This window comes from Rhipicephalus microplus, chromosome X (genome assembly GCF_043290135.1).
Source record: "Rhipicephalus microplus isolate Deutch F79 chromosome X, USDA_Rmic, whole genome shotgun sequence".
NCBI classification, from domain to species: Eukaryota; Metazoa; Arthropoda; class Arachnida; order Ixodida; family Ixodidae; genus Rhipicephalus; species Rhipicephalus microplus.
Window position 1 is genome coordinate 440,632,659 of NC_134710.1, and position 27,880 is coordinate 440,660,538.

Sequence of the window (27,880 nt, forward strand, 5' to 3'; positions counted from 1 at the left end):
GAGTGCACGTGCGTTTTTTTTTTGTCTTTTTCTCTTTGTCTACCACCTCTTTCTTGCCCCTATTGGCCACCCCCCGTGCTGGGTAGCAAACCAGATGCCAATATCTGGTTAACCTTCCGGCCTTCGTTTTTCTCTCTCTGTCTCTCTCTCTCTTTTTTAAAAATTAAAGGAAGTACAAATAAAGAGTGGAATTACTTTTCTTGGAATTTGAACCCTCGACGCACCGAATCACGGGCGCGCGAGCTACCACCATATTGGCTCAACCAACTCGGCCATCACGCCAGTCGGGTGCGTGGCTATGATATTTGTGTTATCAAGATACTATGTTCCTGGACTTGATTCGGCGACGCGACTGTGTTGTGCAAAACTGCATTTTGGAACGTAATTTTCATCATGCATAAACGTTATTGCGAGCTCAAATGAAAGCTTGGTCTTCGTACTAATTATATCTCCGAGAAGGTTGTTAGGTTTCCACTCGATTTTTATACAGCCTTTTTTTGTCCCGAAAACAAGCTGTGATTTCGGTGGTTTCCATAGTGCCCCACTGTGTAAATATTGTTCGTCGTGGGAACAGAATTGAAAGCCCCGACGTTAACAATGCTGCATTTGTGAAGTTTAGTACAAATCCTAGAAATTGTCCCTTTAAGAACTTTTCAAATTTCTGAATCTAGGATTTTTTTAGTCGAAAAATGACCCCATCCTATCGAAAACACGCGAGCTTCCAGCCATGGCCGCTAGGACCGTTTATCGGTTAGTGTCCCTGAAAGCTCGATATGGTTGGATAAATGGTTCATATCAGCTAGTCCTGGTTAACTGATAGTTATTGTCTGCTTGGCTTGTGTTACCGTACGTTGTTCTATACCTATATATTTCTTTTTTTAGGAAAATGAGCTTCGTAGTGTCGCCAGGATCATAGCCGAAGAGATGTCTGCGCTGCTGCAGCAGGAGCGATTGGCCAAGGGCTTGGTTCGTAATGTGGGCACGCAAACAACAGAGCACGGCGTGCATTTCATTCCATGAGGAGACTCTTGGCACAAGGCAGAAGACCACTTAAATAAACGAAGGAGAGAGATAGCAGTGCTATTATCGAGTGCACATGATGTCTTGAGAAAATCTCAAATCGTGTGAGGGATAAAGGACTTGAGTGTAGTTGTCATAGTTAGTTGAGGCTTGGGGAACAGCCTTTTTTTGGAGAGGGGGTGACATCGTAGCGGGTGGGAATCTAGATTTACAACATTGTCGTTTATTTTATTTGCTTTCTTTTTTACCTTTATGTTCTATTCTGGACCCCCTTTTTAAATTTCATTATATACCTTTTAATTTTGTCATGCACCTTTATTTCACGCTGGCTGTTCTGCACAGACTAGTGCTCTATTGCCAATATTTTTTCATCAGCATGTCGCTGCTTTCAGCACCAAAGTCGCTTTAAGAACCTGTCCATGACATCGAGGTGGTGCTGTAAATAAAAAGGGGCACTGGTTAACTTATTCATGATTCAGAAAAATGGTAGTTAGGTGTTGAATCTGTGGAGTGTTAGCGCTGAAGTGATGAATAACTAAATAAAAACGCAAAGAGGGCCTAGTTCACATCGTTTTTCTTTCATTTTATGCCAATGTATTACTCCCTTTCTGACGATGAATTTTGGCCACATTACGTTTTGGCGAAGCATGGTTTGTAATATTGGGAAAATAAATCACTGCCTTTCGTGTGATGTGGCACTGTTTGGCCTTCGTGCGCACACTTTATGAGATAACACTTCCCACGATTTTTCTGAATGGCACGCGAGCTGAGAATCAAACTGGTGGAGTGTTTTCAGGTGAGTTGGGGAAACTCCGCTCAATAGTAATAAGCGTTTATCACTTCATATTTATTGTCAGGAAAGTAGCTTGTGATTGATGAAGGTAGTAGGGAAAACTAATTAGCTCGTAACATGCTTCGCACGTCATCACAAATTGAGTGTGCATGGGTGTCAGTTTTGCTACTGAACACAAAGTGCCGAACAAGAAGCCTAATTATGACAAGTATATTGTGGATGAAAATATCTCGACTAGAGCATAGCTTGAAATTGTCATTTCTCATGTATTTTTTTATTTGACACGAGGTCTTTTATAAGTAAATGGAAGGAAATCAGTGCTAATCTTCATAAAGGCACTTTTGACTTTAATGACCATTTATCGGAATTTGTACAAAAGGCAGGAATTTGAAATTTTTCATATCTTAGCATTTAAAATCAGTGACTTTAGTGTTTAACAGAAATTAACACTGTGCGTAATTCCATGCCGAGCAGGCACGAGTATTCATTACAACATTCTGACAGACCTCGGTAATAGAAGTTGATTTAAAAAAGAGATATGAAGTGAGTAAAGCTGTGAAGCATACTCAGTGAACAGCAGCTGAAAAATTATTTTTCATGTTCACCTCATTATTGATTAAATTGAATAATGTACAGTGTAGTATATAAAATGATTGATGCATTTTACATGAACGCTAAAGCTAAAATGCACGGAAATCTACATTCACATTGGTCGTTATTTGGTCTGGAATATCAAAGAGACAAAACAGGTTTGATTGTGTAAACGTACGTTGTATGAATTGACACTGTGTGATATGTAACTCAGCATGTACTAGCTTTATACATTGCTAATACTACTAACAATTGTATACGCCATCAAAATCTAGACGCCTCAGCGATTAGTGGGTGAATCCCAAAGTGGCGTCGCCAGGAGCATTTTGTTTCTGCACGTTTTCTCGCTTACCAAGTGAACTCTCGCTGCAGGCTTGGTGATATTGGTATTGTGAGAGAGTTTTATTAAAATATGAGAAAAACAGTCTTTATCTTCAGCGTCCATTTGAATCACTACGGGTTCGACAGGACAAGTTTGGTGAGAAAGTTAGTCAAACAAGTTTATCAGGTCGACAATTGACACGAACAAACCTAAGGTCACCTGGCTAAGCTCGCTGGGGGACCATCAGGTTGAACTGAAGCTGCTTGTGTCCGCGGCGTAGCCAGAATTTTTTGCCGGTTGGGGCGAGGGGGGGCTTGACCTGAAGAAAGTGGCCTGCTAGCAGATGTGGTGCCATGCCATTTGGTAGTCTGTATGCCATGACAAAAAGAAATGCCGAGGAGATGGCGCTGTGATATCCCCTGGCTATACACCGCTGCCTCGTGTGGGCCCTCTGGATGACCAGGATTTGAGAGGTCAGGTCTTGCGTCTTAATAAGCTTCATCATTTGTTCTTGGTGTAAAGAGGGACGGGCAGAAGCGCAGCCACACAGGACTTTCTCGATGCCCGCCTACCCACCAGGTTTGTAAAAAAATTACAGCATATCCATTAAGTGAATGATGACGATTGAATGAAGCTGCGAGAGGTAATAAATTCCAGAACTTTGCCCATTCTATCATACAAAGATGTGGCAGCACGTGTGTACAGTATATACAAAGTTGTTTATTAATCACAATGTGCATATGGTGTTGCGATGTCCATGAGGATATATGAATATGAATATCTATGTGGATATTCATAGCGTGTCGCGCCGACTGAAAGTGGACATGGCACGACCCTAAGGAGCTTCACCCCTAAAAACTGTGTATTCACGAGAAAATCGTGTGAGGGTGCGAGGAGCAGGATGACGATGGGCTCTCAGGCCGCTATAGATTAGAGATAATTCAGTTGCCACGCTAGGTACCACCCCGTAGGGAGCATATGCAGTAACTTTTTTGTAGATTTCTAGACGCTTTTGTGCTTAGATGACACCTCTGACCACCCACTGTCTGCTGCTGTAGCATTGAGAGTGAGAGTGATTCGAGATGAACTGTGTAGAGCAGCCTCCCATCTTTTCCGGTGTTCTGCCACAAGAAGAGGGGGGGGGGGGGGGGCTTGGGTTTGTTCGGGCTATACAGAAAAATGCGTGTGATTAAAATCGGCTCTGGTGATAAGACACGAGTTGCAGTACAGAGAGGAAAGGGGAAGAGAAATTTCAGACTAGAAGGGACGCATGCCCTTGTCTACCGTATCAGTTGGCCTTCAATCGCTGTTGAGAGAATGTAGCAGCGCGTATAGTGATAGTGCAACGTGAAGCTGCAGCGACTCCGATCTGAAAGCTAAACTGGAAACTAATTATTGTCCCCACACACAGCGCTGTGGAGTTCGTAACACTTCGATGTACCGAACACATGCGATATTCACACTGCCATTCCGACAGAAGAGAGGACAGTGTTATCGAGGCTTGCGTGTGGGCGGCGAAGGGGTGTGTGCAAACTCTGTTTCATTGACCTAAAAAAGGGGGCGTGCGATAAGCCTTTGCTTCCACTTTTCCTGAAGGGGAACCTGCACTACCTTATGTCGACTCCACTTCGATTCTATCTAATCGTGTAAACACATGCACAATTCCGCCTCTAGAAATATCTCATTTTTAACAACACAGCTCGGAAACAGTGATTCTTAGCCTGGTGATATTCCCTTTTGCAAATTTGAAGACCTTTGCTTTAATCCGCGGTAATTGTGACAGCAAATTCACTGTTTAGCGAATCGTTCCTTGTTCAGCCCGTATCCAAAAACTAACATAACCATAAATGGAAGTGTGCCGCGAAAATTGGGTGAATTCCTGTACTCATGACTGGTCCACTAAAAATGAACAAAGCAACAGTTAGGCCCAACAAATGGCTGCGAAACGTTGTCGGCGAGCCCAAGGTCCCTGAGCACGTACTATTGATAGACTGCAGCGTGCATCTTCGTCAAAATAAAAGCGTTCTTGTGCTGGCGGCGAGATCTTTACTGCGATAGCGTGAAAGATTTATTAGGTAGTGACAAGTAGGGAGCCTGCCGCCGTAGTCGCATTGTAAACGAACTCACAGGTGTCAAACATATCAGCGTTTGTACCGCTCTTGTGACAAATAAATATGGGATGTGCACGTACTGAATGAGAAAATAATGTGTTTTACGTAACAGATTTGATTATGATAGTATTTACACTTTCATTTGTCTCTCTCTCTAAATATATATATATAAATATATATATATATATATATATATATATATATATATATATATATATATATATATATATATATATATATATATATATATATATATATATATATATATATATTTATACATAAGTAAGTGCGCTTTCACATAACTTGTTTATTCAGCCGACGTTTCGGCGGGCACCCCGTCTATTCCAGGGCATAGTGCTATTTACAAATTTTCGTGTCTTGTTATAGCTTCTCGAGACAGGAGGTAAGGGGAAAGAAGAAAATATTAACAACAACAACAACAAAGAACGAAAAAAAGAGGAAGAAACGTTAGAAAGAAGCAAGAGGTACATGGTGGGATTAGGAAGGAGTAGGAACTCGACAAAGTAAGGCAAACGTAAACGAGATATGTCATATTTGTCAAGAATACCTCCAAAGAACACCCTTCCCCCAAGTGGACATTTTGACCATCGGTTCTGTATTTCACCCTCTGGGGCAATCCTCTGGCGGCTTGCCCTCCTTTGAAAATTACGACAAATTGGTGGGGAGAGCTTAGCGCTTCAAGTGCATGATTGTGGCGTTGAAAGATATGAAAGAGACGGGAATTGTGGCGTCACTATCAATTTTCATTATATGCATTGGCTCCTGTCAGTAAGTAAAGGAAGAGAAAGAAAATAGAAAAAATAAAAAAAGAAAAGAGAAAAAGAGAAGAAAAAAGTGGGAACAGTACGACATCCGGGACAACTTATCTGTACGTTCCGGCTGTTCTTGAAGCGGCAAACCGTTTCTCTATTGTGAGATGTATACGTTTACAGCTTTTTAGGGGGTAATATTGTTGTTACGAAAACGATGGTTCCTACATGAACATGACGGATATGGTCGAGGGTGCAGTCAATTAGCACTGCTCTCGATCTGAAGTTTAGGCACGAATTCTGAAAGATTGGAGGCTGGAGATCTTTGGCTTCTAAAATTTCAGATGTTCTTGCATATGGATATCTATGAGGCAGATTTGAATCTGTGGACTCGAAGGGAGCACACTCTTGTCTGCCATATTTGTTGGGCTTCCACAGTAGTTGAAAGTGGAGGAGAAGCTGAGGACATAGCATCTTTGCCTTTCACATCTTAAGTGTCGTTGGCAACACTTTGGTTGCACCAAGTCGTGCGCATAAAAGCAGTTCGGCCTCTGCATTGCTTCATTCTCAATAAGAAAACTATGAACTATGAAGCACCACCCCCACAGCATTAGCCAACAGAAACACTTTCCTGTTGCTATCTCATAAGAAAAGGCTTAGGAATTGTCTCCAACTTTTTTTTCTGCAGTCACACTTGAAGTATTTGAAAAATACTCTATTAGATTTGAACTGGCACTTCAATATTTCAACTGTTAATTTAAAATGAAGTGCCGAAAGTTCTGGATCCGTTTCAGAAATGGTTGTCTTCCTACATATCCAAAACGTACTCGAGTAGTGTGCTATTCGTATTGGATTACCTGTCATTGCTATTCAATTCGTATTTGATTTGGTTGTGAAAGTCTCTGTTTGCACACCCTTACGCAATTCACTTTGTGTTCTGCACAGCTGAACCATTGAGGTGCCGGCTTGGGCTAGTTGGTAGGACATGATTATGGGGATGCGGCGATGGCGTAGTGGTTAGAGCATCCGCCTCGCAAGCAAGAGGTCCGTGGTTCAAATCCCGGTGCCGCGCAGTTCCCAACTGGATGAAAAAAAAATCCGCGTGCTGATGGACCTGCATTAAGAGGCCTGGGGTGCGGGCTCACCGGTAACCACCACCGGCAACGCACTCTCTCACCAGAGAAGGATTGGCCACCCTGGTGCAATATCTGGCCACTACCTCCCACATGCATACGTCAAATAACTCACGGCCCTCAGTCCCCAGCAGCTGCGAAACAACTGACCACGGCGGCGGTCAGATCTGCAACGCAGCAGAGGGTGCTAAGAATCTCTGGATCCGGACAGGCCGCCATTAGAACCTGAACTTGGCAACGTTTAACGCTAGATTCTTATCTCGTGAGGAAAGTCTAGCTGTACTATTCGAGGAGCTAGAGGGTGTTGAATGGGATATAATAGGGCTTAGTGAGGTTAGGAGGACAGATGAGGCCTATACGGTGCTACAGAATGTGCACGTTCTTTGCTATCGGGGCTTGGCAGACAAAAGAGAACTGGGAGTGGGATTCCTAATTCACAGAAACATAGCTGGCAACACAGAGGAATACTATAGCATTAATGAAAGGGTGGTAGGTATCGCAATTAAACTGAATAAAAGATACAAGATGAAGGTAGTACAGGTAGTACACGCCTACATCCAGCCATGAAGACGCTTCAGTTGAAAGCTTCTATGAAGACGTGGAATCTGCAAGGAGTAAGGTAAAAACACAGTATACAATACTGGTGGGAGACTTTAATGCAAAAGTAGGCAAGAAGCAGGCTGGAGACCAGGCAGTATGAGATTATGGCATCGGTACTAGAAACGCCAGAGGAGAGCTACTAGTAGAATTCGCAGAACGCAATAATTTACGGATTTTGAATACCTTCTACCGAAAACTAGAAAACCGCAAGTGGACATGGAGGAGCCCTAATGGCGAAAATGAGAACGAAATAGACTTTATAATGAGTGCACATCCAGGAATCGTGCAGGATGTGGAAGTGGTTGGCAAGGTACGATGCAGTGACCATAGAAATGTACGGTCTCGATTTCGCCTAGGCTTAAAGAAAGAACGACAGAAACTGATAAGCAAGAAGCCAATCAATGAGCTATCACTGAGAGGGAAAGTACAGGAATTCAGAGTGTCACTGCCGAACAGGTACTCGGCTCTTAGTGAGGAAACCAACCTTAGCGTAGATACAATGAATGATAATCTGACGAGTATCATTACGGAGTGTGCAATGGAAGTTGGAGGCAGGGTAGTTAGACAGGACACTGCCAAGCTTTCCCAGGAAACGAAGAACCTAATTAAGAAGCGTCAAATTATGAAAGTGTCAAGTACAACAGACAAAATAGAACTGGCAGAACTTTCGAAGTTGATTAATAGACGTATGGTATGCGATGTAACAAGGTATAACATAGAGAGAATTGAACATGCTCTGAAAAATGGAGGAAGCGTCAAAGCAGTGAAGAGGAAACTTGGGATAGGAAAAAGTTGGATGTATGCACTAAGGGACAAAGAAGGCAAAATAACTACTAATATGGATTGGATAGTTAAAATAGTGGAGGAGTTTTACAGAGATCTGTACAGTAGCTGAGACCACCACGACCTTAATACTATAAGAACTAGCAGTAACCCAGAGGACACCCCACCAGTAATGATCGAAGAAGTCAGAAAAGCTTTGGAGAGCATGCAAAGAGGCAAAGCTACTGGTGAGGATCAGGTAACATCAGATCTGCTGAAAGATGGAGGACAGATTGTGTTAGAAAAACTAACCACCCTGTTTACGAGGTGTCTCCTGACAGGAAGAGTACCAGAGTCTTGGAAGAATGCTAACATCATCTTAATACATAAGAAAGGAGATGACAAGGGCTTGAATAATTACAGGCCGATCAGGTCGCAGTTACAGTCCTCTGTAGTATACAAGCTATTTACAAAGGTAATTGCTAACAGAGTAAAGAAAACATTAGAATTCAATCAGCCAAAGGAACAAGCAGGATTTCGAACAGCCTACTCAACAATTGACCACATTCATACTATCAATCAGGTAATAGAGAAATACTCAGAGTATCAACCAACCACTATACATAGCCTTCATAGATTATGAGAAGGCGTTTGATTCAGTAGAAACATCAGCCATCATGCAGACACTGTGGAATCAGGGCGTAGATGAAGTATATATAAACAATCTGGAAGACATCTACAGGGGATCAACTGCTACCATAGTGCTTCATAAAGAAAGCAACATAATACCAATCAAGAAGGGTGAAAGGCAGGGGGACACAATCTCCCCAATGCTATTTACCGCGTGCTTACAGGAGGTTTTCAGAAGCCTAGAATGGGAACAGTTAGGGATAAGAGTCAATGGAGAATACCTTAGTAACCTGCGCTTCGCCGATGACATTGCATTGCTGAGTAACTCAGGGGACGAATTGCAACTCATGATTACGGAGTTAGACAAGGAGAGCAGAAAGAGGGGTCTTAAAATCAATCTGCAGAAAACGAAAGCAATGTACAACAACCTCGGAAAAGAGCTGCACTTCGAGATAGGTAATAGTGCACTTGAAGTTGTAAAAGACTATGTCTACTTAGGGCAGGTAATAACTGCAGCGCCGACCCCGCCGCGGTGGTCTAGTGGCTAAGGTACTCGGCTGCTGACCCGCAGGTCGTGGGTTCGATTCCCGGCTGCGGCGGCTGCATTTCCGATGGAGGCGGAAATGTTGTAGGCCCGTGTACTCAGATTTGGGTGCACGTTAAAGAACCCCAGGTGGTCAAAATTTCCGGAGCCCTCCACTACGGCGTCTCTCATAATCAAATGGTGGTTTTGGGACGTTAAAACCCGCGAATCAATCAATAACTGCAGCGCCGAACCACGAGATTGAAGTAACCAGAAGAAAAAGAATGGGGTGGAGCACATTCGGCAAGCACTCTCAAATTATGACAGGTAGATTGCCACTATCTCTCAAGAGGAAGGTGTATAACAGCTGTATCTTGCCGGTACTTAGCTACGGAGCAGAAACCTGGAGACTTACAAAGAGGGTTACAAAGATGGAGCCGCGAAGCCGAACCATGAGAGTGAAGTAACTAGAAGAATAAAGATGGGGTTGATCACATTTACGAAGCATTCTCTAATCATGAATGGTAATCTGCCACTAACCTTCAAGAGGAAGGTATATAACAACTGCATCTTGCCAGTATTTACCTATGGAGCAGAAACCTGGAGGCTTACAAAGAGGGTTGAGCTTAAATTGAGGACGACGCAGCGAGCAATGGAAAGAAAAGTGGTAGGTGTAACCTTAAGAGACAAGAAGAGAGCAGAGTGGATTAGGGGACAAACGGGGGTTAAGGATATCATAGTTGAAATAAAGAAGAGGAAATGGATATGAGCCGGGCATATAGCGCGTAGACAGGATAACCGCTGGTCATTAAGGGTAACTAACTGGATTCCCAGAGAAGGGAAACGGGTTAGGGGGAGACAGAAGGCTAGATGGGCAGATGAGATTAAGAAGTTTGCGGGTATAAATTGGAAGCAGCAAGCACAGGACCGGGTTAACTGGCGGAACATGGGAGAGGCCTTTGCCCGGCAGTGGACGTAGTCAGGCAGATGATGATGATGACTGTTGTTCTAATGGTAGGCTAGGGTGAGAGCACTGATTGAACAGGGGCGTTTGCGCTTTTTAGTGATCGTAACGCTGATAGAGTGCCTGAGGGTTCATTTATTTTGTTTTTTATCGTGTTGAATAACTAGATAAAGTAAGATTCCCGTTGCTCCCGCTCTCTGATCGTTCCGAAGTTTCTTCCCAATAGTGTAACTCTGCTGTAATCAAAGCTGTAGTCTTTCAAAGTACTGAGTTTTGAAACTGAAAGGCCTGGCAGGGAGCGTACATGTGCCCGATGGCTGTTGTATCTATTTCTAAACGGTGTGGCCAGACAAACACACCGTTTAGAATTAGATTTTGGATTAAAGCGTTTGATGTTCTACCATTTAGCTACCACGGCGGCTATCCCTCAACCCTTTTATTGGGTATATATGTGAATTTAAACGTGGGAGTGTCAGTCAGCGCCATCTTTAGCCATGGCGGCGAGTGTGGCACACTCTTCATGAGCCTGTGTGGCGTCACGTAGCACGTGAGCTTATTACGAGCTGGCAGCTAACCGAAAGTCCCTCGTATACAGCCCAAGTCACCAAGTCTGCCAGTACGAGACCCTTGTTAATGAATAAGGAAAACAAGTGTCTACCTAAGGGCTCAGTTTTTCGTGTTTTGACTGAATAATAATGTAATCTAACAGACAATAATGCAAAGGAAAGTACAGGGGAAGTTATTAGACCTAATTGTAAGGTAAATGTGAAGAAAGAAAAGTGGGTGAAAAGATAACTTAGCCTGGGCAGGAACCAAACCTTCGACCTTCGAATAACGCGTTCGATGCTCTACCCCTGAGCTACCCGGTGGTTACCCCTCAACCAATTTATTGTGTATATATGTGAATTTAAACATGGGAGTGTCAGTCAGTGCCATGAATATATACCCAGGCAGCAGACCGGCGTTGAACCGATCTTGAACCCGTATTGGCTAACGTCGGCCGCAATATTCGGCCAAGTTCGGCAGCTGGGCCAAGTGTGACTTCTTCCGATGTAGGATTGATGTTCCAGCTGACCTGCGGCTGACGTTCTGCCATTGCATTTTCCAATATCCAGCCGATACCGGCCCACTCTACACATGCCGATGGAGGCCCGTCCTTTCACCGACGTATTTGCCAACATACATCCAGCATAGGACTATTCTCGGGCCACTTTGTTGACAATGAAGTGCCGTTATTACGCCAGTATTCGCTTTACAATGAATATTGGCTACCATTGGCTTGCCACTATTCCACTGTTATTAATATGGGCTTTTTACTACTGGCGTTCCTTAGCAGGTAAACTTTACATTACACTCCCAGAACTTGCCCTAGCAGCTTATAGCAGCACCGTACGAGCTTCACGGTGCAGTATACTTCAAGGTGACTGACCACTGAATGACTAGTGTAGAAACACTGCACGATTCCACTAATCGTCCATTTTTTTCCTTTTTTCTTGCATTGCCTATTACCTTCCCCACATGTAGAGCATAAGACTGCATGAGTCTAGTTACTGCCTAGTTTTCTCCACACATTCCTCCTCAGTTTTGTGAGAAATTGTAACATAGGCTGTTACAATTTCTATCAAGTATTAGCTAAAAAAACAATAACTAAAATAACTGCTCGGTGCAAATATTCCGCACAAAAGCAATCTATAAATAAGAATACTAGAACACAATTTTCGTAACTTTATTTCTAAATACACCAAGTCAAACCATTTATTTTTCAGTTCAGCTTTTCAAGTTACTGCTGTTCAGTAATGCAGCCCAAACTAGGAGGCGAGTTCAGCAAGGCTCTATGGGCATAAAGCCGGCCAGGGCAGCAGAGGTGGGCGATGATTTAGAGGCTGCAGCAGGAGATGAGGCAATGATGGTGGGCTGTCCAGGGTCCTGCAAGCAGCGATTGGGCAGGAAACCAACCATCACAGGCTGTCGCAGCTCCCTGCTCTGAGGGGCAGCACCGATCGGGCTGCAAATCTATGAACACATTTTGAAGTGCGTTTTCTCACCGCCATCAAGGCCAACAAACTTCAACAGCTACGTCTTGATGAAATTCTGGGCTTTTTCAAACACCTGCATACATGAATAGAAATAAACACCTCTAAATAAGTTCTAAGCACTGCAGTATAACATATACGCAAGCCAAAACAATGAAGAAAAATAAAAACAATGACAGCAAACGTTATAATGAACTCTTCAGATCAAATGCGATGTGACCATTATGAAAAGAAATCAACAAATACTTCAACAGTCATTGTGCAAAAAAATTTGCCACAGACCAAAATATTTTGGAAGAGCTTTCATTGAAAGTTTATGAAAACAAGCTTGTTTGACTAATTTAAAAATAAACACAAGGTCTTTCATAATTTCTAAACATGACTTACAGGGTTGTAAGCCTGGTTAACTAGTCTTCAGCTACAGCCTATGGCTGTATCAATTTATAACAAGACTACAAGACACACGACCGCACGAACTTTCAACTCTGAATTATTCTCAGGCACGCATCAGCTCATACTGCACACGAGGATGACTGACCACCAGATAGACAACACAAGATGAAAGAATCTCTGCAAACCCAATTTCAGCACTGACACTTGTGGATTATTCAAAAGCGTCTGTATTAATTTTAAAACGGTATCTCTAAATTCTATGAAAGATGTGCTGATGTGGTTTCCTATGTTGTTCTTTTCGCCTTAATTGAACCTCCGAAATTTCACGCGCTTTTTGAGACTTGCTTTGATCCGAAGTCTTGGTTTTATAGGAGACCAGGACTGGATAGGTGGCTCACCAAAAAACAGCACTTGGCAGGGAATCGCGGTGCGATTCAACTAAGCCATTTGTGCCCTGACGACCAGCTGCAGTGAGAGCACGCACTTGTGGCGCTGCCGTGCTTCATTTTGCAACGAACAGCTGTAAAACCCATTGCACCAGAAATACTGCAATGTGGTTTAAAAAAACTATCTCAAGGCTTATCTCACATAACTAGCACTTGAAAATGGAGAAAAGTTCTGCAAAGCGGACTGCATCTATGCATGTGGCATTGAAGAGACAGTGTTGTGCAGTGATGGCAACTTCCTCGTGATCATTTTCTGGTTGAAATTTTGTGCTATGGTAGTACTGGCTTATATGCCCGTGCGGCGACGATACTACACTGCGCACTTCTGTAGTAAAAAAAAACGAATAAGTAGTGGCTGCGGCATCACTTTTTTTTCCGGCGGCATATGTACATCTTGTCTGCGGTATGTATGTACGTGGACATTGATCAAGCAAACCACTGTGACAGCATAGCACGGGTGATGTCGTGGTCTTATGCTTGATAACGCGGGATAGATCTCCGACCACAATAGCTGCATTTGATGGGGACAAAATAGAAAAAGAACACCCGTGAACCAAAAGATGTGTGCACATTGGAGAACCCCAAGCGGTCACAATCTTGGTACGCACCCTACAGCGTACCTCAGAATGATATCTTGTTGGTACATTAAAGACTAGCAATTATCGATATTGAACAGACATGTTCATTTTAGGCTGACACAGGCAAGTGAAAAAAATTTAAATTGTGTGTTAGGTGAACTAAACAACAACTAAACAGCGAAGACATTTGATACTTCTCTAGCAACGCATAAATTTTGTTGTTACTTAGCCACGGTAGCAAGTGAGAAAAACGCTTACCAAACTGGCTGGCCTCATAAAGCTAAGCTTAGATTAGTCCTCTTCTTTGTTCGTAACAAAAACAAAAATAATATAGAGTAAAAATTAAAAAAAAAACAAGAACCCTGTCTTTTGCACAAATTAAGTTAAACAGAGGCACTTCGGCATCGAGTTTACACCACGAGTGTCTTTATATTAGTTCAGAGGCGTTTGAACGTGGCCCTGCACAAGTGTTGTGGGCAACCCAGCTTTTCTTTACACGCAACTGTTTACAAAAAAAAAGACTACCTGCCTATCGTTTCGTTCACTACACGAAGTGGCATCAGATAAAGTTTGATGGTGATGGTAAAATGAACGGACGCATGAAAACTTTGTTAGTCTTGAAGTATACTACTCAACGCTCATCGGGCCAGATAAAAAAAAAGTTTACAATGCCGTTTGTTGCATAATATGCTCATTTCATTTCCGACAGAACACAGTTCAAACTACCCTGTTTGACCCTGGCTTCCTTTGGTGGCTGTTTTCGCTATCGAATAAATATAGCAGACGCGTGCCATCCGGTTTAGAAATGAGCATGACAGCACTAGAAAAGAGAGCGAGAGCAGAATTTTTCTCAGCTGAACGCTTGGATGCAACGCTGCCTCCTATTTCTACGTTCTTCCTTTCCTCTATACGTCCTCCTTTTTACATACTGTTGCGCTTAAATATGCAGCAGTACCACCAGTGCCCTCTGTTTTTTTTAGAGAAATATATTTTCTTAGTGCGCAGAGAACGTTTCAGAAGGAAGATATAGCATTGATTGATATGTAGGGTTTAACGTCCCAAAACCACCATATGATTGTGAGAGACGCCGTAGTGGAGGGCTCCAGAAATTTCGACCACCTGGGGTTCTTTACCATGCAGCCGAATCTGAGCACACGGGCCTACATCATTTCTGCCTCCATCGGAAAAGGAAGATATAGCCGAGAGATAGAACAAAGGGCGCACTTACAGCCAATTTATTGCACAGATGGCGGGAATATATATACGGTCAAGAGGGCGAGGAGATCACGCACAGAAGAATAGACAAATAATAGCGCATGCGCCAAACTGCCTTATTCCAGTCTTAAAATAAGAAATTAACTAAAACATACCTGTATTCATTATCCGACAGATTGACAGGTATCTTTTCAGTTAAGTTGTCATTTTAAGATTGGAATAAGGCGGTCTGGCGCATGCGCCATCATATGTGCTTTCTTTTGTGCGTGATCGCCTCGCCCTCTTGACCGTATATATATTCCCGCCATCTGCGCAATAAAATATGCTGTAAGTGTGCGCTCTGTCCTATCTCTCTGCTGTATCTTCCCTCTGAAACATTCTCTGCGCACTAAGGAAGTATATTTCTCTCAAAAAATGCAATAACAACCAGCCCAAGTAGCCACTCCTTTGGTTTCGTTACGGTGATCCGCGCACACACCATCTCTACCAGCCGCCCTCTCGTCTGCGGAAGCAGCTGAGAAGTGCGCGCTCTCACCGCCAGGGTGGCCGTGGAAACTCCAACGCTGGTTCCTTATACTAGCAACGTTTACAATTCTATGGTGCTGGTTCCAGAGAAAAACCATGGAGAAGGATAACTTCAACGTAGAAAACTTTGAACGACCCCTTTACTTGGGATGAGCGACAGAAGTCAAACCTGACAGGCTCATTTAGGGATGACCCTAAAGAACTGGAGATGGCCGGACTGTGAAGACGCAATTTTGTACTCAGTTGAATTCACTAGGCAAACAAGTTATCTTTGAGGTAAAACAACTTGATTAAGGAGGTACTTGTATGAATAAATTTTCATACAACTGTGAGGTTGCTAGAACAGAAACCAGTTGTAGATAACTCAAATGAACTTTGAATTGTGTAACTTTGTGCTAGCCGTTTTTACCAATCATATTCAGCCAAAAACAACTTTGTAACAAAGCTGCCCAACACAATGAAGATTCATTTGCCCCACCTCACCTCCCCACCTCAATAGAGCCATTTGTATTAAAAATGTGGATAAATGGAACACTCCGCAGTGCGAGGGAAGGTTTCATAAACGTTCTGCCATTATTTATTTGCCTTTATATTGACGATTCTCCAACAAGGGCAAAGACATGAAAAATCTGTCACAAATTAACCCCAATTCACGGTAGTACAGGTTTTCGACATCTAAGCTAAATTCACTGCATGTCTTCGGATCATTCTGCCGCAGAAACATCACGATAGCCCCTAAATTGGGCACTAGAAAGGGATCATAATAACGCTACGCCATGCCTCAAAAAGAACTCATGACTGCTGCTAAGGCGCTACAACACGAGGTCAACGACAAGGCCAAGTTCAACAAAGTGATAGGACTAAAATGTCAGTGAACTTCGGATGTTTAACTTGAATAAAATCAAATATTGCTTCAAAGAAGTGTTTGCAGTGACTGGTGTTGCACCAGCAGTTGGCAATATTTTTTTAAAGGTACACTAAAGAGAACCAATGGCTCAAATTAGACTGACATGCTGCATACGAAACCTCTCATGCCACAAGTTCATTATCAGTAGATAAAATTATGGTTGAAGTTTATTTTTTAATTTTGTGATGCTCAAATTTCAAAAATTTATTGTATTTTTGTAACATTGCCTTGATGAATATTTCTGAAACTTCGTATCTTAAGTCCATCACACCGACAGATGACAGTGTTTTTAATTTCGATGAATTATTATTTACGTAAGACCCAGTACACGCGTTTGAATTTCATGATGTCGTGGGATTTCGTGTGATAAAGTCAAAGCGGCATCTCCACCCACATTTTCTTCTCGCGCGTTTTCTTACTTACCAAGCATCGTTTCGTGGTACAAGTGGTATTTCCTGGATTGAGAAATTGTACTTAACTAATACGTGAAAAACTTTTTTGGTTTTAGTGTCTTTTAAAGGTGTACCAAGACAATTTTGAGACATCGAGAAAGGGAATTTTTAGTTTCCTCTGTACGCAAGTAGTATTAGCACTTAGCACACAATAGTCAGCCAGCATGCATAAGATAGTTACTCTGATTTTAAAGTTTTTGTTGCAGAGTAGTGGAAAGCAATGGAGTGGACATTATCTTGATGAGTCAACAAGGTTCCCCCCCCCCTCCGAGTTTTCAAACGGAGTTTCCGTGCAGCCTAAATCACAGAAATCACTGTCACGGTCAATAAGGACAATGCACTTATCGTTTATATGCACCACGAGCAGATCGCTTATCTGCCGTTAGTTCGTAGCGAATTGCCAAGTTCCTGCAACATCACACTGCCTTGTCATGTTACGGAGAAGCCACCCACTTGATATCGAAACGGAAAGTGTCTCTTAAAGGTACAGGTATTAAAAATGCATGCGATGCTTTTCCAGGCAACACAGAACTCTCTTCTTGAACCCAATCGTTTTCTATGAAACTAAAATTCCTAAATGTTGAAAATTCGTCTCAGTACTCCTTTAGGTGATGCCAACAAGATAAATCGGGACTAATATCAGATGGTCTGGCAGTATGTATTTCGGTACATGCATGATTACATGATCAATTGTGAAGGGAACAATATTAACGAATGAATGGTAGATCACAGCCGGTCTATAGGCGCTCACTCCGTGCTTTTATGGCCTAAACAGCCACCGCGAGTAAAATATAGTTGTTTTTATACAGTGTCAGCGCACTCCGCATGAGGGCGTCGAAAGCCAACTCTTCAGAACGCCTTTTGTCGCATACGCAGTGCATTGTAAATCAGCTGTACCCAGCCACTTTCTCTAACCAATGACTTTTCTATTTGTAGCAAGCAATGAAAGTAGTAGAGGTGTGTTTGGGCACAGCCTGCATTTTTTGGCACTCATGCATTGGGTAATGACTACGCACACGCAATGGCACAAACGTCTTTTTTTTTTCAAGGCTCGAACACAATCTATTCGCTGAATTCGAAAATGCTTGAGGCTTGTGTGGTTGTATTTATCATTTAATAATAATGACAATAATAATAATAATAATAATAATAATAATAATAATAATAATAATAATAATAATAATAATAATAATAATAATAATGCCTTTAATTTCTTCAAATAAAACAGTACATGTGACTAGGCCTGCCAAAAATGTTTCACACTTTTTCATCGGCATTGAAGATTGCATCTGGGATTGTGTGGGCTTGGGATTGTTTGTTTTTTTTTTGTTTACTACAACAACTTTCCAAAACTGTATCACTACATGCTCTTTCATGTTCCTAAATTTTGTGTTTTCACTTTGAACAATGATCATTTTTATTGCCATTCTTATTACTATTGCTATTATTCCTGCTATTGCGAGTGCTATTCACACCTACTTGTCAAAAATAGTGACCATCCCTATTATACTTTTACTTTCACCTTTTTGAAGGACTTATTTCTATAAACACGAAATTTGATACCTTTAACTTAAATGCGCCAAATTTATCATTTTCATGGGCACTGGCTGCTGGCATGTGGATTCGAAGTAAACGTTCCCAAAACTATTTTTCTCAGAAAAAAAAAAGATTACGTTGTCTGTCATTTCGTCTGCCAGTTAGTGATGGATCATGTGGCCGAGCCTTCTGAACGCGACGCACAATGGTACATGCGTGCAAAATGGAATATTTATCAATTTACTCCTGTCTCGAAGTATCAGAAAGAGTTGCCATATATGCTTCCTACCATGTTTCTATTGCATTGGTACCACCAGGAAGTGCGACAGTAGAAATAAACCTGAGCATTATTTGAGTGCGCTAGCCTTTTTTTTTCGAGTGAACGGCAGCGAGTAAGTTTGGAACGAGATTGCAGCGATAGGTAGAAGCACGGCCTCCTTCCTATGCACAGGCCGTAAAAAAATCGAGCGTGCGCCTCCAGATTGGCCGCAGGAAGATATATTCGGGACAATAAAGAGAGACAATGACTTGACTTAGATTAACAAACTGTGGTCTGAGAACCCTAATGCGATAAGTTTTACTGTCATCATTTAATTATTAATGAGTAAAAATTAAGGTCAAAACTTCAATGTAAAAATTCGTGCTTAAACATTTTCCAGGGGTGCAACAGCCGAACTAGAATTTGAAGCAATTTTCGAAGCAGCAAAATGTTACTTTTGGAGCACTAAAACTCAAATTCGGAGCAGGTTACAAGCGAACAAACATTCATTTTTTTACCACGAAAGACAGAATTTCGAGCAGCTTGAGAAAGAAGGCTTAGATTTAAATATATATATATATATATATATATATATATATATATATATATATATATATATATATATATATATGTGCAGGCCATTTAACATTTCCTAAATCATGCACAGTGAATATGAGCGCTGCTATTTCAACAAAGTAGTATTTTCTTTAATCACCCCACTCAGCAAACAATGATGAGGTCCACATTACAATTTACCAGGCTTGTCAAATTGTTTGAGAATTCAAATGTGGATTTCCCAAGATGGTAACCATAAATATTGTGAAACTGGAAAAAACTAATTTTTTACAGCTTCAGAGATGTCATATTATACTCCAAATAATTTTGCCACTAACATTTTCAGGCATCAGCGAGCATATTAGTTCTCACAAATATGTGGCATATACATACATCAGTCTTTGAACAAACTGTGCAGTGTCTAGAGACTACAACTATAGGCCTTGTTAAGTTTGGCCTGAAAATTCGTCTGGGCAGACGCCTTTGTGCGTAAGCCGATCCACTGGTGAGGCTCTCAATCCCTTCGGCGCCCAGTCTGACAGACGCTGTCGAAGATTTGAGCAATTATCCAGAGCAAGCAGCAAGCAAAGGTGAGTTCCCGTCCTTCAAATGCGGCCCCTTTTGTCATCCTTTCAAGCAGCAGTGGTGCCTGATGACCTCGGTGATTCACTGGCGACAGGGAAGCTGCTGTGGCAGGCGCCAGGGCTGACAGGAGAGCGGCGCTCCTTTTCAATCCCCAGTCAAGTAGCCGACCGGCCGACTGCCTATGCCCGCCATGCATTGTCCCTGCTGGCCGGAGGATGAGACGTCGTGCCGCCGCGACGCCACAAAGAGGACAACAGGGACGGCGTCCTCCTGGAAGAGACCGCGGCGGCCACCAGATCGCCCCGCTAATTGGGCGAGCTGTGCGGCGGACCCTTTGAAGTATGCTGCCAGGATCGTGGGAACTCTCGACTAGCGGCACACACACGACGAGGAAGAGCCCTGCTGGCGCCTCCTTGCAGTGCAGTGACGTTCACGTGGACCGTGCATGCTCGCCCCCTCACCTGTTGTGCGTGTGTGATTGGTGTTCCACTCGGAGAAGAGGAGCCCGACAGGGCTTAAAACGACGCCGCAGAGTGCTGGACGTCGCTCTGAACTATGTAACGTTCAACCACCACGCTCATGGTTTGGGAAACCCCAAAGCTTTCTTTGCTGTAAATATGTGTAAATAGTGCCATAAACCTGTTTGTTTTCTGTATCCTCTTGGCAGCGTTCGTTTCCTCCGCCCGGTTACACCACGCTACCACAAGAGACTGGGTAGTCCCCCATCCTTTACAACTGGTTGGCAGCGGTGAGGCGGACCTCGCGACATGGTGTTGTGTTGAGGTGAGTGCTTGGTCCTTGCTTTAACTTTCCAGGTTTCATGGTGTGAGTTTAGTAGAAACTGGATTGTTTGATTTAAAGTTAGGAAGATCACCTAGTCTAAGTTCTGAGTGTGTTTTAGGGATCTCCTACATTTGTGCGAAAGGCAGGACCAAAGAAAAAGGGCAATCATGGAGGTATACGCACTGCTAAAAGACGAACTGTTGTACTTATGTAATGACTTAGGTATTGAGGTTGAGGAAGAAATTGGCAGGTCACAAACTGTGAAGCTAATTTTGCAAAACGAAAGTGAGGAAGCGATTAGATACGCGTTACAAGCTTTCAAAAAGTTGGCTGAACGAGAGGAACGGGAACGAGAGGAACGGGAAAAAGAGAGAGAATTTGAGTTGCGTAAAATCGCTCTTGAGAATGAAGGCAAACGGATGCCTCAAGCGAGTAGAGGGGCTCCAGAACGAGCGAGCGAGATAGAATGATACCGCATGGATAAAATACTCAAGCCACATCAAGTGGGGGAGGACCTAGGGGTATTTCTCGCATTATTTGAACAGAAATGTGTGAGGTTGAACTTTGCTCCGAGCACATGGCCACAGCGGTTGCTTTCTCTGCTGCCGTATGAAGCCGCTGAAGTGATCATGAGACTCAGTGCGCAAGAAGCAGTTGATTATGAGAAGGTTAAAGCCGCTTTATTGAAGAAGTACCGGCTTTCGGCCGAGGCATTGCGCCAGAGGTTTCAAAACCCAGAAAAGAAGGATAGTGAGGGATATCCGGAGTTTGCTTACGGCTTGAGAAGAAACCTAATGGAGTGGTTAAAAGGCGCGGAAGCCTACGAGAGTAAAGACAAGGTTATCGAAACCATTTGTCTAGAGCAGTTTTACAAAAGCATACCTCAGAACGTGAGGCTGTGGGTGCAAGACAGAGACAATGTAAACACTGTGGAAACGGCGGCCGAGTTAGCCGAAGAATACACAATGCGTAGAAAATTGAGAACAGAGTATGGAGGGCCGTGAAAAAAGGGCCGTGAAACGGGCCGTGAAAAGAGTTTGGATTCAGGAGAAGCCCGCAAGCAAAAAAATTGAGCAATACTGAGGGGGAAACAAGTACGCCAAAAAACAAGGGGGAAAACTCGAACAGTGGGACATCCCAGCAGTTGCAAAGAAAAGAGTTTGAGGCTTTTAGACCTCTTAGGTGCTATAACTGTCAGAGGACTGGTCATATCGCAGTAAACTGCAGAAATCCTAAGGTAGTTTTATCCTACATGGATGAAAGTGACGAGAACTTGGAGCTGTTACGCCCATATCTTCATGACCTGGAGGTTAACGGAAAACCCTGTAAGGTACTCAGAGACAGCAGCGCCACCATGGACGTTGTCCACCCATCTTACATTACTGTAGATGACTTCACTGGAGAAGTGCCCCGCCGCGGTGGTCTAGTGGCTAAGGTACTCGGCTGCTGACCCGCAGGTTGCGGGTTCGATTCCCGGCTGCGGCGGCTGCATTTTCGATGGAGGCGGAAGTGTTGTAGGCCCGTGTGCTCAGATTTGGGCACACGTTAAAGAACCCCAGGTGGTCGAAATTTCCGGAGCCCTCCACTATGGCATCTCTCATAATCATATGGTGGTTTTGGGACGTTAAACCCCCCAAATCAATCAATTCACTGGAGAAGTGGCATGGATCAAACAGGTTGTAGAGGAAAACAGCGTCTGTCTTCTCATGGCGAAAGTAACGATCACTGGGCCGTTTGGAAAGCTTGTGACAGAGGCAGCTGTCTCAACGTCACTGTCATTACAGTACCCGTACATATTTTGAAACCGTTCAGACAGGACACTGCGCGAGCGAGGTCAGAAACTTGGAGAAGGAACGGTTCAAGCGCTAACTCGTTCCAAAGCACGTGAAATTGCGTCCAGGGCATCGGAAAAAACAATTCCAATGGAAACAGATCCAGGCTCAGGGCACCGCTCAGGGGCGCAGGGAGAGTCGGCAACTGATCAGCAAAATGAAGTTTCACCAACAAACATAGAGGAAAAGCCAGCTGATCGGCAACGTGAGGCTTTATCAGCAGAGTTAGGTGGGGACCTAGAGGGAAAGCCAGGCGACACACCCACGAGCGAAACGGGGTCAATATTGTCACCAGCGACAAAAAACTTTGACGGGCTATTACAGGTAAACAGACAATCGCTGGCAGCTGAGCAAGACAGTGATGATAGCTTAGCTAAACTGCAGTTAAGCACTAAAGAGGGGATTGCTAGGGGCAACGTGACGTTACACAAGAAAAGAGGTTTGTTATATCGGCACTACCGAGATAAGAGAGGAAGGGTTCTGGATCAGTTGGTCGTTCCTAGAAAATATCGCGAGGATCTCTTGAACCTCTGCCATGGAAACGGCTGGTCTTGTCACCTAGGAATAAACAAAACAAAAGAGAGATTGCTAATGGAATACTATTGGCAAGGGCGCTTCAAAGAGGTAGAGGAATTCGTAAGATCATGTGACACGTGCCAACGCACGGGTAAGCCTGGGGAAACGTGGAAAGCTCCGCTAAAATTGGTGCCTGTGATATCAGAGCCATTCCGACGTATGGTGGTCGACACGGTGGGTCCCCTGCCGGCAACTAAGTCTGGTTATAGGTATTTGTTCACCATGTTGTGCCCCGAAACAAAGTTTCCAGAAGCAATCCCTCTGAAGGAGCTCTCTTCGACAGAAATAGTAGACGCGCTTTTGTCAGTCTTCACGAGAGTCGGCTTTCTGGCAGAAATACAGGCTGATCAAAGGTCAGTTTTCACGAGCTTATTAACTGCAACGTTCCTGCAGAAGTTCGGGATAAAACTGATACATAGTCCGTATACCATCCCCAATCAAATAGCGTCGAGAGATGGCATTCAGTGTTGAAGCGAGTGTTGCGCGCCCTCTGTTATGAGCGTAAAGAAGACTGGGAAACCTGTCTTCCGGCTACTTTGTTCGCCTTGCGTACGGTCCCGCATGAGGCCACGGTGTTCTCGTCAGCAGAGTTGGTGTATGGCAGAACGCTGCGTTCCCCACTTAGGATGCTGAAAGAAATGTGGGAAGAAATGGGGGAGAGTCAAACTGTAGTCGAGTACGTGCTGAAGTTGCTAGAGCGGCTCAGTACGACGCAAGGGCTGGTAGAAAAGAACATGGGAAGGGCTCAAAAGACGGCCAAGCATTACTACGACAAGAATGCGAGACTTAGAACCTTTAATATCGGGGATGAAGTGATGATTCTAAAACCGTCACGAAAAAACAAATTGGAAGTTCATTGGGACGGGCCTGTCAGAGTGATGCACAAGCTTTCTGACACAAACTACGTGTTGAAAATGCCAGGTCGAAGGAAAGAGGTAAAAATATAGCATTGCAACCTCATGAAGCCCTACATAGAGCGTCAAGGACGTGAACCTCCCTCTAAAAGAGCTCGAAGAAGCTCAATCTGAGTTCGACGAATGCACGAGAACTTCCGACTCAGAAATTAGCCTAGAAGAGGTTGTAGCTTCCTTTTTAAACACTAAAGCTCTGGAGCCTGAAGAAGTAGACGAACGAAAAGAACTTCTGGAGCAGTACATAGATAGGTTCAGTAGAACAGGATTAATAACCCACAAAATAGAACTGACATCAGCCGAACCAGTAAGATCCAAGCCATACCGATTGTCTCCAAAACAGAAAGAGATATTGAAGACCGAAATAGGGCGCATGTTAGAGCTTGGGGTAATCGAGCCCGCTGAAAGTCACTACACGTCCCCACTAATACTTGTGGAAGCCCCTAATAAAGAACCCCGTCCTTGTGTAGACACTCTAAGCCAAAAATGGCCAAAATGGGAGCAACGGCTGTTTTTACTCCTTCAGACCGACTGTTACTCTCCGAAAAGACCAAGCGGAACAAGATGGCCGACTTGTTCGAGAATGGGGGAGCAACTGTATTCGTCTTAAGTTTGTAAGGGAGCAACGGAAGGAGGAACCGCTGTAAATGCTCTCGTCACGCAAATGTTACTCCCCGGCAGGACACCGCACACAAATATGCATGCCGCCCACATTGATATTCATGGGCCAGATTATTGTTTGTTCTGTGTGCCAAACTTCACCAAACCAAAACAGTGATTTATTTTAGCATTCGTAGAGAATAAGATAGCAGCGCTGGCTGAACACAGAAGGCCTCAGAATACAGTACGGCAAGTACCTAACACACGGAGCAGCAGAATGGAGAGTTTGCACGTCAAAGCGGACCGATCGCCGAAACACGTGCAAAACAACGATAAAAAAAAAGCCTAGACACGCCGTTCGTCCGCGAAGGAAGGGCGTCAAAGTCGATCAAGCACCGAAACACGTGCATAAGGAGCCCCCCCCCCCCCGCCTAAATATATCGGAGAAAAAAAAAGCGGACCCAGACGCACTTCTCATCAGCCATACACTTAGTAGCACGCTTCACCGTGTAGTTTGAGGGCAGAATGACAAATCTGCGCCACCTGCGCCCGCACGACAAGTGTGGCGCTAGTGTAGAAGTTACAAAGTAATTTTTATTCAGTATTTATGTTGACTAGCATTAAATAAAAATTACACTCAACTTTTTATATTTATTTATGAGTTTTAGAGTACCTCAGTTTTTTTTATAATTGTATTAGGAGAACACACTGAAATTATTGCGCTGACGCCTGTGCTGCCACTGCTCGACGTTTTTTTTTTCGGCGCAACTAGGTTCGCGTTCGCACTACTTACTCATTTTCATATGGTCTGTGGTTGGCGAGCACATGGACGTGCGAGCTCTTGTGCTATGTTTTGATCGCGTGTGTGTGTCGCATATTTGCGTTTCTACTTATTCGTGATGAAGGTTAGTGTATATTTATCTTTATGGAGCGCGAAGTAGTTGTGGATTTTGCTGCTGGGTGGAACAAACACATCGTAAACACGTCTTCAGCTATCTGCAAACTTGTTCGCTCGTCGGACAAAGGACTGTGCATGCATCAGCGTGCAGGTGAGTGGCATTTCCAGCAACATTTAATGCTCTTACAATACATTGTTGAGTGGTTGCGCTATTGAAAGAGAAATGATTTGCTCTTATTCACCGTATCCATTGCTAGCCGTATCGGACTAAATTACCTCTATTACCGCCTGCATACCCTCTTGCTTCCCCTGTCACCACTGCAGTGCCAGTGTACTTTTGCAGTTAAAAGTTCATTTCTGCAACACTACCTCGCTTGAAAAAACAATGGGGCGGGGTTGTAGCTGCATTCATACTGGCACTTTTTTACCATTGGCTTTATGTAATGTTAACGGCTGAGTGTTGGGGCCTTGGGCCGCATTTTTTAGAGATGTAAAGCGTATGTAAATCAGTAAGTGAACAAATCATTGTCCCATCACTTCACTGGCATAGCCAGGCGGTTGCGCACAGAATTTTTTAGGCCGGGCACAGGGAGCCCAAATTGACGACCATATTCGCTTGCCCGGCCTATTCAGATAAGCGGACCCCCCCCCCCCCCTCCCGGCACGCGTAAAAAAAAAACTGCCCACATCACTGCGTCACTTGCTTCACCTCTGCGCTGAACGTACTATTTTATAAGCGCACCATCAAGCGAGCAGTTTACATATTGACAGAACAATTGGAAGAGGAATGACCCAAATCTTTCAGATTTCTTTAGTGATGCAAAACCTTAGCAAAACTGAATATTGTAAAAGACAATCATAAATGGTGTATGTTCTCGTTAGCGCTGTCATTATTCTGCATCATAAAATCTTTATGCGCTGTGAAAACTTGGCATGCCGTTGAAGCCACATATCGACGTTAATACCAATCGACGAAAATTTCGACAACCTCAATAACGCCGTTTGGGATTTGCCGCATGCACATAATTAGGCTGATTCCCACTTGGCTGTTCTTAACCTGACTTCACTGCTACCAAATGAAACAATATTTGATGCATGTCTTTTACTTTTTTTTTTCAGGGATATGACACAAATTTGGTTATACTGCAGATAAAGATGCTCCCAACAATGCTAAAGTACAGAAAGCAAGTGAATTTTGGTAAGTGCAGACTTTTTGTACTACGTATATGAAAGCATCGCTTTTTAGGGGCAAACTGTGCATGTGTTGGCCAGAGAATAGTTCATTATGCCACATGGTTACACTGGCACTGACAATTCGACATGGCTCCGCTGGCCCGTGTGTGTGCTCACACTGTTACCGTTAAGATAAAATGTTTATGTTTTCATTGCACGGATTGCTGTTTGTACTAGAAAGCCAACTGCAAAGATTTGTTTACGCTGGTACTCCTAAAAGTATGCTTTCCTTATTTACATGGATTTTGGCTTGCACAAAGCATAACACTTGGGCCTAGATTCGAAAAGCTGTCCTTGCGCAGGCCTTCATAACAGCGTTTCTTGACTTGCCTTTACCCTGTTTTCTGCAGATGTTTCGTGGGTTTAAAAGTGCCACAGCATGTTGACCTCCCCCACTCTGAAATATTCGCGTTCAAAGTTCCGCAAGAGTGGGCTTAACTTTCTTGTGCACCTCTTTGCTAGTCCAAGATACTGAAGTGTTATGCTCTTACTAGAGGTGGCAGTGTTTCTAATGTTTGTATTTCCATCACATTGACCAAGTATGCGATCTTGGCTTGACTGGTAGCACATCCTCAACAAATGTCTTTGTGGCACATGTAGAAGGCAGTACAAAATAAATAGGCAGACATTCACACCGGGAGCTAACTTCTAGTAATGCTTTTTTTTTTGGAAACCATGGTGTGCTTATTCCAATTTGTCTAACAAGCAGTAACCTGTTTGGCTGTGAACCAACAAGGCGTTGAGCTAATAAAAGCTTCACATCTTGTTGCTCTCAAATATATATGTATTAGCAAGCTATCTGTGACACTGTCAAACAAAGAATCAGAATATCTGTGCATGCCTTAAGATATATTGCTTCGTTTACATATCTCGTGGCTGTGACTCGTCAACCGAGTGAACAAATGCATCCTAGTTTTCTAAATTTAAAGCATTTTTTGAAGGTAGCACGGTCTACATTTATTTGTCTATAGTTTTGTCCAGCCGTTTGCGTCAGGTACAAAGAAATATACTGAAGATTATCATGTACCCTCTACAAATGGTTGCTTTCAAGCAGGCTTTGCATGCTTGGCTTGTGCCTACGGGTATTGCACAATTCAAGACGCAGCAGCGTATGATAGAACAGTAGAATCGAGAGCAACTATATGCACGAGCTAAATAAGTATTTTAACATGAGCGGACAGTACGTGTTACTTGCCACACACATGACCTCATTTAGAATGCCCATTGGTGAATAGGCTCATAGAAATGTCACTCAGCTGTGTATAGGAAACAAGTTAACTGAACCTAAGGGTATCTTTAACTGCTACAAATATGCCTTGTTGAGGTGCTGCACATTTTCTTCCA

At 43.4% G+C, this 27,880-nt stretch overlaps 1 protein-coding gene and 1 pseudogene across 1 annotated transcript in view; both read left to right on the forward strand.

Moving 5' to 3' along the window:
* LOC142776606 (uncharacterized) overlaps nucleotides 1–1,093 on the forward strand; it is a 201,957-nt gene extending 200,864 nt beyond the window's left edge. Inside the window, exon 5 of the mRNA XM_075880532.1 lies at nucleotides 883–1,093. Within this exon, the coding sequence (XP_075736647.1) occupies nucleotides 883–1,020 (138 nt within the window). The 3' untranslated portion in view covers nucleotides 1,021–1,093. The remainder of the gene's footprint in view (nucleotides 1–882) is intronic.
* A 20,747-nt stretch (nucleotides 1,094–21,840) lies between these two features.
* On the forward strand, nucleotides 21,841–23,459 carry LOC142775504 (uncharacterized; annotated as a pseudogene).
* Nucleotides 23,460–27,880: the final 4,421 nt, after the last annotated feature.